Below are 18,161 nucleotides of genomic sequence, written 5' to 3' on the forward strand. Positions count from 1 at the left end.
TTTACACCAACCTTGACAGACTAGAACTAAACTTTTTTTTTGCATCAGCTGAGAAATGACGTCTTGTTCGGAAAAAATTAAGGCCTCTGAATCTGGCACCAAGGTTTCAGCTGCTAGCCATGAATCCCTAGCTAAGGATGAGGTATTTCAAGCTCAGATAAAATCAATTGACCAGGCAAAGAGTTCTCTATTAGAACTTGACCCAGAGATTGTAGAGAATTCTACAAACCAGACCGAAAATGGGTCAGGTAGCGTAGTTATTACACCAACAGGAGTCAGCAAAACCAACTCCATTGATGATATCACAACTTGTACAACAAGTAGTGACATTTCAACCCCTATTGAGCTCAGTCTGACGGCAAAGAGACCGAGAGCCGAGACGTCTTTCTCTGATAAGCTCGATTCCGATACTTTGGAACCAACAATAAAGGTGCAGAGTCTAGATCCTTCAATTGGAATTGTATCCAAAAGCGAAGCCGAAATCCGGAGCTCATTTATTCAGGATCATGGCCCAGCTTCTACTGTGGTATCATCTCCAACTCCTTGCAACAGTATTGTGTTTAAGTGTATTGATACCTCAGAAAGCGGAGTTGATATCAATAATCGCACAGAGTCAAACTCTACAGAGGTAATTCCCACATCAGAAGCGTCGAAGTCTACTACTGCATCTGCATCGCCCTTGAACCAAAGCCAGAGTTGTAAAGATGAATTGAATTCTGGTATTTGCATGGGAGCCAAACAGCCCGCCTTTCTATCTTCTAAGCAACTCTTTGATGAGCTAGTTCAACTAGCTGCAGTTTCGCCAACTACAGGAGCTAGTGGCATTGCTTTGCTGAATCCACAGCAGCTCGCATCCTTAGATAATGGAGTTCTCCAACAATCCTTGCAAAATTTTGGTTTGTTAATGGGCACAGGTCTGGGAATGCCATCATTGGGAGCAACAGGAAACACTACCCCAATTAAGGTACAGTCCCCGTCAATTTCTGCAAGCCAGCTTATGGTGGGATCAATGGGGCCATCTTCAGCGGAAGATTTACAACAATCAACATCTGCAAGCACTACAGCCTCTGCCTCAACCGCTACATCATCGGCAGCCTCTCCACTAACTTCTCCAATCAATCTTTCATCTGCGTCTGCAACACATGGTTCCGCTGGTCAAATTCCAGGGATGGTTGCTCAAAATCAGTTCATCTCCCAACTAATGGCAAACCCGCTTTTCCAATCTCAGGCGATAGCCAGCCAAAGCTCCCAAAATTTGAATAGGATGGTTTCAGCAGCCTTTGGAGCCGGATCTCCACAAACTACTCCCGCCTCTAACACATTCGGCTGGCCATCAGGAGGTTCAACTACTCCCCAAGGGTTTTGCCCAACTGGTACCCAACCAGGAATGGCAAATTTTGCTGCTCTTCTTGCTGCAGCAAATTCTCAGTTGCACGGTCACAACGCGTTTCCTGTGTCATTTCCCACACCAGTAAATAGAAGTATTAGTAACGGGTCGAATCCAATTCTAATGCCCATGCAATCTGCAACTCCCTCTGATGGATCTGCTTTCGAAGGAGCCCAGACATCCACCACTGCAAGCACTGCGTCTCCCAGCGAGGCCAGTACATACCCTTCTATAGGCCAGCAAAATGATCCCTTACTAAGGCTGGGCGCAGGACTTCCCCACAACTCATCTGGAACTCCCTGTATTCCGCCATTCTGGAACACAAACCCTGCCTTGCTAGCATCTGCTGCTTCCTTAATAGGCTCTGGAGATATATCCCAAACCATGGCGTTATTAAATGTTAATCCCTTAGGTTTACAACCTTTTGTCCAGGCGCAAACCCCACAGCAAGCCAATACTCACAACTCAAATTCTGAAGAGGAAGGTGCCAACAGAGCCCAACAAAACTGCCTTTCTCTCTTGGCATCTTTGCAGCAACCCAGCTTTGACTTCTCTTCACTTTCTACTTCAAGCCCAGCAACTCTTGCCGCTCTAGCCAGTGCCGCAACCGCTGCAACTAATGCACAACTTTCTTCCGCTGCCCAGACACAACCAGATGCTGAAAACCATGCTTCCAAGCCCGTAGCTAAGGCTTCTGGTAGTGGGAGGGCTTCCCATGGATCAGGCTCCAGAGCCTTGAATGCGAGCTCTTCAGTTACAGCGGCTGCTGCTGCTCTTGACCATCTAGATGTAGACTGGGATAGTGTTGGACTTAGAGAGGCAGAACTAGCTGCAATGGAAATTTGCAAGACTGCAAGCACTCTTTTCGACACCACTGATGGGACCACCCCAGTCCCTAGCTCCCCAGCTGCTGTAGGAGAAGCAGTGTTAACTGCAGCACAGCTCACTATCTCCGCTAGGGCAATGCTAAAATTTGTGAAAGGTCTGACGCCCACACAACTTGGCATCAATTGGCACGCATGCACTCAAAGATTTTGCGTAACTTACACAACTAGGGATGAACAGAATCCCCGAAGTTGGACTTTAGGTGCATACTCAAACGGAAAACTACATTACAAGTACTTTGGGCCAAGATCCTGGACAGTTATGGGTCTAAAAGAGGCCTTAAGAAAAGCCTTCAAGGCTAGAACTTCTCTGCTTCTCGGGCAGGGAATTATTGAAGAGCCAGAGGATACAGGGTTAAGCAAGGAGGAGTTAACATACCACGCAAGGCAATTACTACAACAACTCAGGGACTCACTCGGAGTCAAGAAGGGTAATGTTCACAAGGGCCTCTACATTTCTTGGCACCCCAAAACAAGGAGATTTGTTGTTGCTTTAAAATCATGTGAAAGTGGTAAAACTATCTACAAGTACTTTTCTCCAAAGGAGAGGTCAATAAAGGGGATAAAAACTGCTCTTCTTGATGCACACCAAATGGTTGTAGCTGCTTGCCAATAATCATATTTTTTAAGCTTGGTACTATTCATTGTTTTGCTTTCTAACAGAAAATTTGGGGAAATAGGAAGGCTTAAACGGTGTTTATAGAGCTGTTGGTATGAGACTATGCCTACTGGCCTACATACATAACTAAACATTGGAAGTTAGGATTCCCGCGTTAACGTTCGTACATTAGCATTGAAATTTACTGTTAAATGGTGCTCGTTCAACTATCCCTCTTATTGGGAATGAATGAGGTAGTCTAAATACATTTCCACGCTAGCCTAGGCACAATTTTATTATACTTAAATATCTAGCTTGATTAGCTCATAAAATTCTTACTTATTACTTTGACTTTTCCTATTCACTAGCCTTAATTACTATACTACAAACATGGATTTGCGCGCATTTTGTGGGGAATCGCTTGTAATGGAATTTCTTAAAGTCAATGACATTGCCTCCATAAACCTACGAATCATTCAGAATTGTATACAGGCAAATCTTCTTGCGCTGTATGGGAAATCATTTTTTCAGGATCACACAGCTCCCTCGTTACAATGCCTTGATATGTTAATTGATTACAACTTTGAATGGGAGGAACGCCAAAAGAACTTGCCTGGATATTCTGTTCATGGAAATCTAACTTTGGGGTTTCCAGAGGGCATGGCTGTAGGCATTCGGTAAATTCATTCGGAGGAACTGCCGGGGAATTACCTTCAATTTTAACTGCTTTCTTGCTTTTCCTTGGTTTTTGCTTTAGTTTTTCTGTTGTAGCAGGTAAATTCGAATTTAAAAGCTCTTCGTTTGATAATATTGATGATTCTTCTTCGCGTGGTAATGAATCATGAGCCATATTAACGCAACCAATTTGCTTTTCACCAGAAGAACTGCTATTCGATTTTCTGGGCTTTTTAGGTTTGACAGGATTTTCTACGCTGTTAAAATTCTTATTTGGAGAATGTTCGGAACCAACTTTAATTGTATCTTTTCTTTGTCTTTTTTTTGCAGCTTTAGATTCAGGCTCAGCTTTGGTTCTACGAGCTGAAATACTAGTAAGATTCTTATAGGAGTATTTGATTTGAAGAAGCTTAACTTGGTTGAGAAAGAACCTATGAGGAATATCCTTTATCTTCTGTCCCTCAAAGTTCACGCTTGAGAATCTTTTGAGAATATGTCCTTTAATCATTAGTTCAAGTCCTCTAGAGCCATTTACTGGGATATTCTCTTGTTCCTTTTGGACAGATTTTGTCATCACGTTGGAGGATATCATATCTTTGTAAACTATTCTAAGCCGATTAATTCCGTGGATGTATTCAAGAAGAGAAATTCCAAAATCAAACACGAGATCACAATTAACTGCCTTAATTCCCTGTGAATTTGAGTCGCCAGCTTTTTCTGTTCTGGTTTTATCAAAAATATCACCTTTAGGTGAATCTTGGCTATCTGAATGTTCCATTGTACCCATTAAATATGTATTTGTAAAAGAGTCGGATCTCTCAAAATTAATTTCGCTTGAAGTATCATTTTGTGTTTGAGATACCTCCAAATTCTCCAGCTTAATGCCCTCAATACTAATCTCGTCAAGATTAGAAGTATCGATGGCTAAAACAGGCGTACTACCACCTTCTGTTGGTTCACCAACTTTGGAGTCAAACTTTTCTTCTTTATCCTTGGAACCGGAGCTGTTAATTTGGAGATTATACTCATTGATTGAGCCTAAAACTCTTTGAACATATTCCGGGGACTTATTCTTTATTGGAGGATAATTTGTAATCGCTTCAAAGGCGTTTAGATCAAATTGGTATAAAGCTTCTTGATTGTGGTTAAGTATTAGTCTTGCCCATTTCGTACGGAAGCTCTCAAATCTGGTAAGCAATTGAATTATTGAAGAAGAATCAGAAGAATTTTGTGAAAGGTTGAACTGTTTCTTTTTGTTATTTATTGGAACACAAATGTTTAGTCCTTCCCAGATGAGTCTAATTAGCTTAGAATCAAAAGGAGCTACATCAGCTGGGTTTGAGTATATATCTGAGAAAAGTGATGGAATCCTCAATAGAATGGGATCCTTTTCAATATTACTAGAAAGTACCCCAATATAATTCATAATTTCAGGGTCTTGGTGATTTTTTTCATACTTAATATTCCCTTTTTCATTATAATATCCTTTACAATGGTTATAGGCCTCGATTATTTCCTTGATCTTCTGATTTAAAGTTCTAAACCAATCTGAAACTACTCTGGGGGTTCTTTGTGGGAAATAATAAGTACCAGAAACTGCCTCGCTAGTTTTTGCAGTTGGAGTGGTTAGATCAACTGTTGCTTGAGATGAAGGAACCCCTATGGGGAAATCGATCATTGGGGTAGATGAAGTTTGGGCATTCAATGATCCTTGGCTATTCTGCTCTATGTTCTGCTCCTTATTTTGTTGTGCATTCTTAGGAGAATAGTAAACCCAACAGTCTGTACGCAGTTGAACAAGCAGTTTAATTACCGGATTATTAAGTATATCACGCAATGTTTGACTTTTCTTTTCATTTAAAACATCAGACCCACCTGACTTCATATCCAAGTCATCTTGTTCTCCATCAGAATATCCATCTCCATCGCTTATTTCGCCATATTCATCTCCCAATTCCGATTCGTAGTAAAGATCAATAAAGTCGTTTTGCGGATCGTCGTCGCAAAAAAAAACATTTGGGTTTGAGTAATCAGCATTAATTAGTTCTGAAGTTTGAATTGAAGTTGTTGTAACGTTGTCATCGCCCTGATCAGCAGTATGGTTTCCTCTGTCTGCATTCCTACTATATAGCTCGTCCAGTGACAAGCCTAGGTCATCCACGAGCTCTGAATCGTCAATAAAATCATCAAATACATCATAATAATCCTCTCTGCTTCTATTAGCTCCACTGGCTCCCGTCATGGTCATTGGATTAAAGTAATACTCCCTTGGGTCGCATAGCAATCCTTGTTTTGAAAGTCTTGTAGACATCTCGTGTACTCTCTTTCTCAAGACATTTTCATTCACATTTTGCGAATCTTGCTTACTATTCGACTTAATTGTATCCAAAAATGAAGTAATATCTTCATAAGTTCTTTCACTTTCCTCGTTTTCCTTCTCTTCAATATCCTTATTTTCCTCTTCTCCAATATCATCATTTTCCTTTGAATCTTGAGTAAATGACTTCTCCTTTAAAATATTGTCCCATTTTCTTCTACCAGTATCAGACTCCCTCTTCTCCACTACGTTCTCTTCTCCAAAAGCTTCCATACAAAGATCCCGAAAAGATACGATACTTGGCAATTGTATATGTTTTTCTAGTTTATCACTATAAATATACTTTATTGTTTCCTTTGGTATTTCTAAGAACAAACTCAGACCTCTCTCAAATCTAAAGGAATCTATCAAAGATTCATATTCACTAGAATCATCGTCATCTTCTTCTGCAACGCTTGTATCATCCTCCTGAGGTATTTCCTGTTTTGGCACCTCTTGATCCTTTTTACTCTCTTGTACGCATTGTGTTTCATGCGATTCAGTTACATCCGAAGCTTTGGGGTTTGTAGGAGTCATATGAAAGAATTCCTCTCTACTAAAAAAATACCTCTAAGTTAAGAGAAGTGCATCACTTATTTAATGTAGTTTTTCAACCGTACTCGCTTTCAATTATTATTATGCCCAATTCTAATATTTGGCACAACTTGTGGCGGGAAACTAAAGTGTTCTCAAAATAAGATTAACAAAGAAACTATACTAAACAGTTTAAATGTAATGGAATGGATCACCATTGTTTTAACCTGACCCCTAGAGTAAACTAAAGCAAAACTTCGGAACTTTGCTCCCCTTAATCTGTAAATGCATGCATTAAAACGATAGACTGAGATTAAGTGGAACACCAAAAGTCTATACTCTAACATCAAAACAATCCAATATTGCTATTAATCCATGCAGTAAACAAGGGGAATATAACTGTACTTAGTTTTATATCAAAACAATGTTTACTAACTGAATGGCTTTGGAATTTAATTAATCAAAATATACTTAGCTTACTGGAGAAAGTTCTGCAGTGCTACAATTTGCAGTGCTTCCACCCTCCGTATTCTTCCTAACTCTTACCCAGCTATCTAATCTTCTCTGCTTGAATCCTTTATTACCTTCTTCGTATTTGCCGTCTTGTAGCATTGTGTCAGAATTTATATCTGGAGATCCTGGAGTTGAAACCGAAGCATGAGGAACGGGCTCGGAGTAAATTGTATAATCGGCTTCAAAAGATTCTGCTCCGTCAATTCCTGGACTTGCAAAAACCTCTTCATTTGACTGAGAAAGAGGAATATGAATTATTCTGCGTGAATTGAAGTCGTGTGAGCGATTTGATGAGGTATTGCCAGACTCGTGTTCCATCTCCAAAGCTCCCTTACAATCTGTTGTATCCTTCTGCGGAGATATTGGAGTTAGCAAGTTCTCTTGAGATTGTACCATATAACTACTTTGACCTCTTTGTGGAGCAGGATAACCTACACTATCCTGCGATGAACCCATGAAAGGGATACTTCTTCTAAAAGGAGTCTTCTCTACACTTTCGGGAGTTGGAGTGGGCCTTCCAAATGCTCCACCTTCGCTTAAAGTCTGGGAATCTTTTTCTGAAAATCCAATCCCACCAATAGTAAGAAATCCTGTTTTTCTCTCTTCACGTGTTCCCTTTAATTCTTGAGACTCTTCGTTTTTTTCTTCATTTTTCTCGTCCATACTTTTTAAGGTTAAATCCACAGAGTTGGCTTTGCTTGACCTACTTGGTTTTGGAAAAGGTACGGACAATGAGGAAGACAAAGATAACTGGTTGGCAACATCCATATCTCCATCAAAAGAGTTGCTATATGATAATGTTTCGCCTGATACCCATCTAGGTTTCAAATCACCTTCCTCGTTTTTTCCAACGGCAGTTCTGCTATTGGTTGCATCTCCTGCAGAAACTCCAGAAAAGTTTGGCATAACCGAATTTATATTGTCTAACTGAAAGTCTTTGTTGTTATAAAAACTCAGCTTTTTCAATTTTGTCCCAACTGAAAAATTTAAACGGTACTCTCTCCCCACACACTTGTCCACCCGGAAATTCACATTCCCATCTTTTGGCGGTAACTTTAGAGTTCCCCCCATGCTAAATTTACCTCTCTCCCATGCAAAACATTGAAAAATTGGTATTGAACTCTCTTCCAGATTTTCATATGTATAATAGTGAATTGAGCTCTCCAAACCCATGGAGGTGTTGAATAAATAGAATCTTGATCCCGAATTTGACGCTGTAATTAGCCATTCTCCATTGCTAGAAATTGAAGGTCTTTGGCTTGGATCCAATAATCCTGCATTTTCCTTTTCATAAAATACTTTATTTGAATCTATTGCTATTGCACTCAGGTCCTTGCTAAATGAAAGAATTCCAGATACGCTATATATATAAATTGTTCCTTTCCTTGTTTGAAGAGCAAGTTTGTTATATAATTCATCAGCCTCCATCCATGTAATTCCTCTTTGAGCGTCTTCATCCTTCTGAGGAGAAAATTTAAATGCGCAGGCCCTTTCTGCACTCCCACATGATGCTTTCCGGATATCCCAAACCTTAATATGTCCATCTGTGCATCCTCCAGTTGCTAAATAATTTTTCTCGCTAAGAAAGGCCACTCCACTAACCGAAATACTCTTGTCGCTAATCATCTTCTCTCTTCCTATACTCTTCCTTACACTGTGTTCATGTATTCTATTTAACTCAAATTTGGGAGCTAAATGAATCTTTTCTATTGATTCATAATAGCTCTCATTGAGATTCTGGCCCCCTTCAGGAACCTGAGTAGACGGACTTATTGAAATTTGACCAGGAATTAATTTATTTGAAGCTGTTCTACTTCTACCGACATTTCCTTGCCCCAAATAAAAACATTTTGAATGAATTGATCTATCATCATAAATCCTTAGACTCCCATCATTACCCACTGTAGCTATTAATGATGATGATTCAGCCGAAATAGCAAATCTCTTTACCCATTCTTTATGTGCCCTAAGCTTACAACTCTCCTTTTCATGTTCCATGTCAAACTTTACCAAGAAGCTGTCAGTAGATGAAGAATAGATATATCTTTCGACTTTCTCTGAATAAAACCCTACATTTTGAAACTTTGTATCTGTAACGGTACCGCTGTGTAGCTTTCTAGAAAAAATTCTTTCGTCTTTTCTAATTACAATTCCTGGCTCAGTGAATCTTTCTATAAATTTATCTTCAGTTGAATAAAGAGAAATATGGCCTTCTGAATCTCCAACACAAAGTCCAGCTCCCCCCAAAAGATTCCTGGAATAAACCATAGAAATTGGTATCCCCAGCCCATGATATATATCAGTAATACTAAATTGATTAGTCAACTTATTTCTCTCCATTTTTTAAGCCCCAATCAGCAACTATAAAAAAAAAAGAAATAATTCAACAAAATATTGGCAAAAACTAACAAAACAAAACTGAACTATCATATATCTCTCAAATCTCTGATTTTGCATTCTGTTTAGTACCGAAAAATTCTCATTTTTTGGCATGCCTTTAGTATTAGTGTGTATTCCCGCCAAGCTACGCATTTTAGAAAAAAATTAAACTAATCGGCTAAATAAATATAAATATTAGGAACTTAAGGCTGAGGAGATTTTTTATCTAAATGCGCTCAACAATTTCCTCCTCCAGCTCACTATTGCTATATTCATATTCTTCAATAGGGATATCATCAACATTTCTAATGTGATCATCCTGAGGGTAAATACTGTTAGAGATTACGGAGCTATTCTGATCATTTCTAGGATGTTTGTTTGTATTTGAAAGGATAGAGCTCCTATCGTAACTATTGCTTGAAACAACTCCTTTAAAATGTGATGTAGCGATATTATTGGGGATTCCACCTTCAATGGTGATTAATTTGTTGATAAAATCATTGACTTTGACCGAAAGTAGGTATTTATTCCTATTTTTATGTTCTGACTTTTTTTGATGGCTTAAAGATGAAACATACATGGAGGATAAACTCCTCTCTCCAGAAAGGAAGATCATGGCATGCCTGATTTGTCCACTAGACCATCCTAGATTAAGCTTCTTGACTAATGTAGTAAAAGTGTTAAGATCAATTCCCGTTGAAGAGGCTGTGTTAACTCCGAAATTCGCTTCTAAGTAGTTAAGCAATAAATTAACATCTAATTCTCCCATGAAGTGTTGCTGGATTGCATGGTAGCAAATAGCAAATTCTGTCTCGTTTAATTTATTATCTTTATCATAATCGAAGGTAGTTAATACATCCTTAGCATGCTCAGAAGAATAGTATAGACCTTCTGAAACTAAATAGTACCTAATAGTGTACTCATCAACTCCCCATCTACTTACAATACTCTAAAAATCATTATTAAACTTGTAAATTAAAAATATTGAATAACTTACCCGTGTTCGAATGGGCGCATTGTTTATCAAAAAGTTCATTGTATTTCTGCACCTTATTTGGAGCTCCCAAGGAGCTGTCTTAGCTACAATACTAAACTTTCTTCTTTGTAACTCTTTATTTTCTTCGCTACCTGAATTAAAAAGATGAAGGAAACTATAAAATCTAAGCGCTTCTGAAATTTGTGAAAGTCTTTGAATATTTTGAGTTTTTTGAATGTTAAGAACTTGTTCAAGTACGATCTTATCGGCCATTTGGCCTACAGAAGTACAAAGAAGTATTGGATAGATTATAAAAGGTAGGCATAAATGTTGAATTCCAAAAATTACCCAAATAGTAAATGTTGCAAGAGGGAATTCCTCATACCATAATCTTTTTTGTAAATATGATAGATGAATTACTATGGAGATTAAAATAAGTTGGAGAAAGTATGATGCTTGAAACCATCTCAATAATATTGCAGGACCATTACGTTTGAACAAAAATAAATCATCATGTAATGAAGGAGAATTCGTTCCGCAGAGCTTTAACCTTAAATATTTGGATAATCTCCCAAAACAAGATTTATTTTGCATGACCTCACGTTCTTGATCAAGTGATTGATTACTTTGAGAAGATATCTGCGAATATTCACTGTTTGATATAATTTTAGCACTTGATATTTTATATCTTGGCATTATTTTATCATATTCAATTTCTTGTAAAGGCATTCCAACATCTAAACTATACTTCATTTTAAGATACTCGAGAATATTCCTGGGTTGGAGCTGTCGTTTGATTAACCAAGCTCTTAGCCAAATAGTTAAAGAAAAACAAAGTAGCAGAACTGAAATATAAATACAAATCATTGGCTCTGAAAAATAATGTTTAACATTATTAAACAATATCAAATTTTGATAGTAATCATAAATTAGAAACCATCCTAAAACATTTAATCCCAAAATAAAAGTTAATGTAGTTATTGGTATTCTTATTAATGTTACTGCCATAATTAATAACTTTGCTCTAAGATATTCTGTAAAATATACGCCTGCAACCAAAGATGTGGTTGGGTCTGTTAACGAAATTAACCAAGAAGTACTAAGTCCATCTTCAGAATATCCAGAATCTCCACTATGATTAGTACTGAAAGATGATCCATAGCTATCATAAGCTGCAACTTCATCCATAAAATCGTACCTTAAAGATATGAAATGAGCCTTTGTATATGTTAAAAATAACTGGTTTGGCCAAAGCCAAAACTTTGTCCAGAAATTCTCCAGCTTGAGTTTCAACTTTTCTTTCCACGTAAGATTTTCAACTTCTACGTCATTCTTTTTACGTTTTAAAATACTACTTTCTCTATGCTGTTTCCCCTTAAATGGTAAAGATTTATTAATATCTAGTTCAATGCTTTCATTTAATTGAGAGAGTCCAAGCTCTTCTTCAACGTCCGTATCACTCCTTATACCTTCGTTTTCACTTCCTTCCTCTGAACTTCCTCCTGAATTTGAACTGTCCAAAGGATCTTCAAAGCTTTCCTCAGTGATATTATCGGAGTTGTTTCCTATACTTGTCCTTCTTGCCTCATAATTACTCTTACCACTCCCTTCATGTGTTTGGTCTGTCCGGTTATCAATTGATAGTCCAGACGATCTTTTATAGCTTGAAGTACTTTCATTTTCATTTAGTATTGTTATTGGGACATTGTTATGTTGTACTGCCTCGTTTTCACCAAAAAATTTGTCCTTACTTTCAGAAAGATATAACTTATTTTTTCGGATTTCCTCCTTTCCAAAGTTGGAATCAGAATATTTTTTTAGTTTTAAACTAAACAAATTCTGAAGGTTAAAAATACTCTTAATGAGTACTCCAACATCTGTTTCATCCGCATATCTTATCCACTTTTCCAAAAACTTTACACATCCTGTGAAATATAGTACAAAAAGACAATACCATGCAAACGACAAAATCACAATAGCAAGGATATTATTAAACTCTCGTCCAAGATTCTCAGCTGTCCAAACTTTGGAATTATTCACTATTGCTTTGTCTAACTGTGTAGCAAGATTATTAATAATACTCTGATTGGAATAATCTGCCATTAAATTCTCACAAAAGTTTCTTATGTGATCAATCAGTCTAGATGTGAGCATACAGTAGGAGATAGCAAGAGATACAAATATACAGGCTGCTTGTCTGAAAACCGTGTCCATAACAGTTTGCAAAAATGAATCGTTCTTCCTTCGAATTCTATCTACTACACATTCTCTTATTATGTATGTGGAAAGAATTGTAATAATAACTAAAATTCCAGATAAGATAAAATATATTGCTGTAGAAGAATATCTATTCTTTACTTTATCAGTAACATAATGATGACTAGCAATACTTTCCGATTTCTTTTGTTGAAAGTCCTGTGAGCTTTCATCTACTCCAAAATCAGTCCCTCTTCTTAAAGATATTGCCACATCTTTCCCTTCAATTTCTGTTAATCCGAGTAAAAATACTAAGGAAAGTATTACTAATAATGATAATAATCGAAATTTCTTCCTCAAAAACAAGCTCATTTCAACCTTAAGCTTATAATTTATTTTTCCATTAATCACATAACTTTGTAATTTTCAAGTTTGAAGGTATTTTGGCTCAAATTCTCTCTTTTAAATAATTAAAAATTAAATTATATTAAAATTTTAGTATTAAGTTCCTTTTTGATTTGACTATTAGTATTGGATAATTTACATGGGGGAGTCAGAAAGTGTATGTGTGCACTTTTTGCTCTCACAATCACAGCTATATACCAATATTTTAAAATAAAAAAAAATCTTCAAGATAGATCGAATTCAACTTGTACTTAAACATTTAGTTACATAAGTTTTCAACACTCAAACATGACTACAGAAAATAATGCATTTTTAACGTTAAACCAACTACACCTTGAATGACATTTTGAATTCCCGCCAACTTCTGGGAGACTCCTCAATTTGGAATTTGGAAAGATAAATGGAAGATAAGAAAAAAACGGGTATTCCGCAAAGATAATATGAAATAAAAAATGAGGAGAAAGAGTCGTTGGTTCCTTATATCAATTCCGAAGGATACTCAGGCCACAGAATCGCAATTCAAAGAAATGTTTAGTAAAACAATGAACGATTTATTTGGTGTCGTTTCTTATTTGTATACAATAAAAAGTAAGTTTGAAATAAAAAATGTTATCCGAAAAAGTTGGTCTCTTACACATTTATGTGTATATTTGACTCATTTACACACCTTTAATTTCCCTTTGAATGAGGAGGGGAATTTGAATATTTTATATTTGTTTAGCACTGCTCGCACGTGTTGAGTAAATTATATCGTATATCGTGTAGTGTAACCATACCTAATTAAGTTAATAACATGCCTATTAACTCTAAATATCTTTAGTAATTTATCTTAGTGTGAAGCTTGGATATATGATAATAAATTGCAACAGGGAAATAAGTAATTATGTCAGGCTCTGTACGGCTTTAGCGAGTGTCTCAGAGGAAGAAAAGATACCATGCAGAGTAATACATTGCAGTGGAACTTTGTGTTCAATTCAAAAGGTGCTGACTGATATTTTAGTAAATGAGCGCATTCTCTCAGATAAATGAATAATATAAACATTTTTCTTTTATAAATTAAGGTCGATATATTTTAATAAGTTGATTTTCTTTTCCTTCCCACTGATCTCTCTAATTATTACTTTCTAGAGTCTTCCTTCTGGAATGTTATCAAATCTTCCGTCATCAACTCCATGACCATATAATGTTACATTGAACTCCTTTTTTGGAATCCAAGAGACGCTTGGAAGCGGAGCATTTAACACTGCATCTGGAGCCTTGCGTGCTTGTGTTTCCATACGTGATGACTGCTCATTTCTCAGAGTTCCATCGTCATCCGAAAAATTACCAGGGCTAGAATCAGTTTTGTTCCCTTGTTGAGCTTGAGATATTTGAGTTTCTATAGCAGAAGCAGCTGCATTCAACCTCTTAGCAACTGCAGACCCAATTTGGGCAGATACCATGCAGTCTGATGACTTCTTTCTAATATTGGGGCCCAATTGAACAATCATAAATGTCATATTATCGCAACCAATTCCCTCGCTTTCAACTGGATTAGGGGCTAGACACTCGTCACAAATTTCCTCACAAATCTTTGAAAGTTGAATTGAAGTCAAGGCAGGTATTGGGGAAGAGCCATCTAGCTTTGTGCTGATTGAAAGCTGCTCTTTTGATTCAATGGAACCAAACTCTCGATCATTTTGGCCATCCATGTTGGACTCTCTCTTTTTTGAATCATTTCCTGACTCTAAAGCTTCAATCTGCTTTAAAATTTTGCGACGGACAATATCAACGCATAATTGATTATCTACAACATCCCAGATACCGTCACATGCCAAGACAATGAATTCATCCTCGTTAGTAAGAGGGATTATTCTGACATCTGGGAATGCTGTGATTTTTTGTTCTTCAGGAGTTAAAGATGAGTCACTTTTATATTGAAGATCGCCAAGAGTACGAGACATATTCAAATTACCATCAACACGTCCATTTTCAACGGTCCCATGAGCTTTTAAAATTCTTTCGTTCTCCAATGGAAGTTCAGGCTTGTGATCATGTGAAAGCGCGATAGCTTGTCCTGATCTGCTTAAAACTGCTCTTGAATCACCTGCATTTGCAACAATTAAATACGGGGTGTCACCAGTTTCATCCGGAAGAATGACAGCAACTACTGCAGTAGTACCACAGTGTTCAGGACCACACGCTCCAGAATCAGAAATATCTTCTAAATAGCCATCATCTTCAGCTAAACCATCATCGTCAATAAATCCTGCATTGGGGTCATCATATGTTGCATCATCTCGCTTGATATCACTCTCAAATGGTGTAATTTCATCGGAGTAATTCTGGTTTTCGTCCAAATCAGTCGAGGGAATGTTCTCAGCTGGCTGTCTTCCGTAACTCGAATCTTCGTTTTTAGCAGAGGATTCCTTGATTTCATCCACCTCTTCCACTTTATCTCCATCGGCATTTCCATTCTCAGATGAGTTAGATTCCTCATCTCCATTGTAGGAAACGATCTGGAGGCAACGGTTCCCATTCTGTTCTACCATCCTTAATACTCTCCTTTGCCCATCAATTCCACCTAAAAGCTCCTGGAGGAATGTTTTTGGTGGATTAGTATCACTGTTAGTCTTCTTCTTGTCATATATTGCTCTCTGTTCTGGCCTGGATGTTGGGGAGGCCATTTGCTCGTCTAATTTAATGTATGTTCTTTGAAGAGCCTCAGAGATGGCCACTACTCTATTTGGCAGTTTACTTTTATCTGGACTGAGATTAATTTCATTCGAGCTTAGCTCCTTCAATACTGTATCTAACTCTTGCTCAAAAATAGACTCAATATGCCTTGAAACCCATTCTGAAATCACGGATCCACCGTGGCCATCAAAGACACCGAATAAAGATAGCTCTGGATGCTTATCTAATCTTGGTAATGCAATGTGCGCATCCTCCATAGAAACCCTCCATCCCTGCATTCCACTCACACCAAATCTGACACCATATTTATCAAAATCTCCACCTTGGTCAGAATGTTTAGTTGTTGAGGGTTTCGTTAAAAACATACCCATCTTTATTTGTTTTCGTTTCACTACCTTACACTATTCTTGTTATTTTAAAGCAAAGACTATTTTTCAAAAGTCGTCTGCTTGGGGTATTTTTTGGCTTTCTAGTTACATATAACTTACAGCTTGTGCACAATTGTTTGATTACCTCCGGCTGCAGCCACCGTACATCTTTTCCCCTCAATAATAACCAATCTAAGCAAAATGGGCGCCAAAGGCGGTAAAACAAAGTGGGCACTGATTTTAAATTTATAGAGCATGCATGCAAAAAATTTACATTCTCGAAAAGTTTAAATTTACACATTAAATTCTACTAAAAATTCAAATAAGGTTTCTCAAAAGCTTTCAAATAATGCAATAGAGCTACTGTTGGTTGAATTGTGTTTTTTTATAACAAAAATAGAAAGCAGTTTAAAACATAAACCGTCCAACTATTAGGAAAAACAATTAGAAAAATAGTGTTAATAATTAGAATTTGCTAAATTTTCTAATAGGTAGCAATTATAAATTAAATAGCCAGCTGTTAAGCGGTAATATTCCCTGATCAATTAGTTCTTTTTTTTTTTGCAAATAATGCGTAAATCGAGTATTTGCATATTCTGTAAAGTCAAATTCCACAGAGTTTGGCTGGTACCCTGGAGTTCTTGCAATAGACCACAGTCCCCATGTAATATGGGAAATTAGAGTGAATACTTCAACAGCCTTAGTCATAATGTGCACGATTTGTTGACTTGGCATAACTTGTTCTTGTAATGTTTGAGACAAATACACTGAAATAAATAGCTTTCGTAGCTCTTCACATGGATAATCTTCATATTTAAATTTGAAATATGGTTGTTTTTCACTACAGTAATCATATATATACTCGCAAAAGTAGTTTGCGATGTCTGCCCCTGCAAAGTTTATAGCTGAATACTCATAATCAATCATTCTAATATTGTTTTGCGTCTGTAATAGATTGTTTTCTTGAAGATCGTTATGAGCAAATACCAAAGAAAATGCTGGAGAATAAAGTTTTAATTCTAAAGCCCTTTCCATACTGAACTTTTCTCCGCCCATGATCAATTCTTCTAATTGATCAATCTCTTCCAATATCTTTGAGTACAGTTCTTTATCAATCTGGAAATTGTTTTTGGACACTTGGATCTTAGCTTCTTCTCTCCAAAGATATATTCTTTTGAAGAGAATTGGCTCCTTGTCAAACCTTGAAGGGAAATCTGCTCTTTTTGAATTAATAATGTGTAAAGATCCCATATTCTTTGCCACTTCTACACAAATGTGGGTTAACTGTAATTGTTTAGTTGTCAAAGGCTCACCATCAATGAACTCTTCTATTCTACCTTCTGGAAAATCTGCAATTATGTTTGGAGCGATATTAATGTTGCTCAGATATCTGAATACATCAAGCTCCACTTTGGAATCATAAAATTTTCCCACATGTTTACCATAAATTCTAAATAGAATTCTCGGATGTTTTAGAGATAAACTCATGGATTCATTTACAATACTTACAACAAAAAGCTGGTTCGTGAGTCCTGAAAAGATCTGTTTAACTTCAATATACGACTCATTAATTTCTTTCCAACCCGGAATATTTTTTCGACATATACCTATTATTATCTCAGTATCTGTAATAGTCGAGAAAGACCTAATTGATTCTGATAATTTGTCACCTAGTTCGATTTTCTTGTTCGGGAATGGCATTTCTTTTTTTTTTTTTTATTATTCTTCAAGTGTTCCTCAGTATTTTTCCTAGTTTAAGTTAAAGATAAGCAAAATCTGAATAGAGGCTAAAATAAGTAATATCAAACTTTAAAAGCAATATTATAGCAGTATAATAATAATAATAATAAAAATAATGTAATAATAATAGTATTAGAGTAGCCTCGGAAGCTTATCAATAATTTCACTCAATTTGTATTTATATAATGCTTTAGATAAAAACTCTAAGCTATTAAATCTTAATAGAGTTAAAAGTTAGTATGAAAGAAATGTTCAGTTCATAATCCTTAAAAATAAGAGTTTTCTCGAGATATTACTGAATTATTTTAATTAGTCTGTAATGAGGAGGGTAAACTTATATTATTTAGGCGGAAAAAAAATGTAAAGGAAATAATAATAAATAAACTAAATCTTTAAAATAAAACTTGGTATTCAGAACATACATAAATAATATAAACAGAAATTTTCCATCTTTTCTGCTAGGATATAATGATT

The 18,161-nt window shown here is 36.5% G+C and overlaps 6 protein-coding genes across 6 annotated transcripts; 1 reads left to right on the plus strand and 5 right to left on the minus strand.

Annotated features, from left to right (window-relative positions):
* Nucleotides 1-55: 55 nt before the first annotated feature.
* On the plus strand, nt 56-2,887 carry cgd3_1980 (hypothetical protein; the record flags this gene model as incomplete). The annotated part of the gene is made up of 1 exon (XM_626768.1): nt 56-2,887. One exon carries the CDS (start codon nt 56-58, stop codon nt 2,885-2,887), a length of 2,832 nt encoding a protein of 943 aa, XP_626768.1.
* Nucleotides 2,888-3,341: 454 nt separating this feature from the next.
* Nucleotides 3,342-6,437, minus strand: cgd3_1990 (hypothetical protein; the record flags this gene model as incomplete). The annotated part of the gene is made up of 1 exon (XM_626769.1): nt 3,342-6,437. One exon carries the CDS (start codon nt 6,435-6,437, stop codon nt 3,342-3,344), a length of 3,096 nt encoding a protein of 1,031 aa, XP_626769.1.
* A 468-nt stretch (nt 6,438-6,905) lies between these two features.
* cgd3_2000 (WD repeat protein) lies at nt 6,906-9,287 on the minus strand (the record flags this gene model as incomplete). Its single annotated transcript, XM_626770.1, has 1 exon — nt 6,906-9,287. One exon carries the CDS (start codon nt 9,285-9,287, stop codon nt 6,906-6,908), a length of 2,382 nt encoding a protein of 793 aa, XP_626770.1.
* Nucleotides 9,288-10,275: 988 nt separating this feature from the next.
* Nucleotides 10,276-12,870, minus strand: cgd3_2010 (hypothetical protein; the record flags this gene model as incomplete). Its single annotated transcript, XM_001388068.1, has 1 exon — nt 10,276-12,870. The coding sequence occupies one exon, from the start codon at nt 12,868-12,870 to the stop codon at nt 10,276-10,278; it is 2,595 nt and encodes an 864-aa protein (XP_001388105.1).
* Nucleotides 12,871-14,027: 1,157 nt separating this feature from the next.
* cgd3_2020 (PP2C like protein phosphatase) lies at nt 14,028-15,974 on the minus strand (the record flags this gene model as incomplete). Its single annotated transcript, XM_626771.1, has 1 exon — nt 14,028-15,974. A coding segment is annotated over one exon (1,947 nt), but the record flags the coding sequence as incomplete, so codon positions are not given.
* A 471-nt stretch (nt 15,975-16,445) lies between these two features.
* On the minus strand, nt 16,446-17,663 carry cgd3_2030 (putative choline kinase; the record flags this gene model as incomplete). Its single annotated transcript, XM_626772.1, has 1 exon — nt 16,446-17,663. A coding segment is annotated over one exon (1,218 nt), but the record flags the coding sequence as incomplete, so codon positions are not given.
* Between the last annotated feature and the right edge of the window lie 498 nt (nt 17,664-18,161).

Source organism: Cryptosporidium parvum, chromosome 3 (assembly GCF_000165345.1).
Source record: "Cryptosporidium parvum Iowa II chromosome 3, whole genome shotgun sequence".
In the NCBI taxonomy this organism is placed as follows: Eukaryota; Apicomplexa; class Conoidasida; order Eucoccidiorida; family Cryptosporidiidae; genus Cryptosporidium; species Cryptosporidium parvum.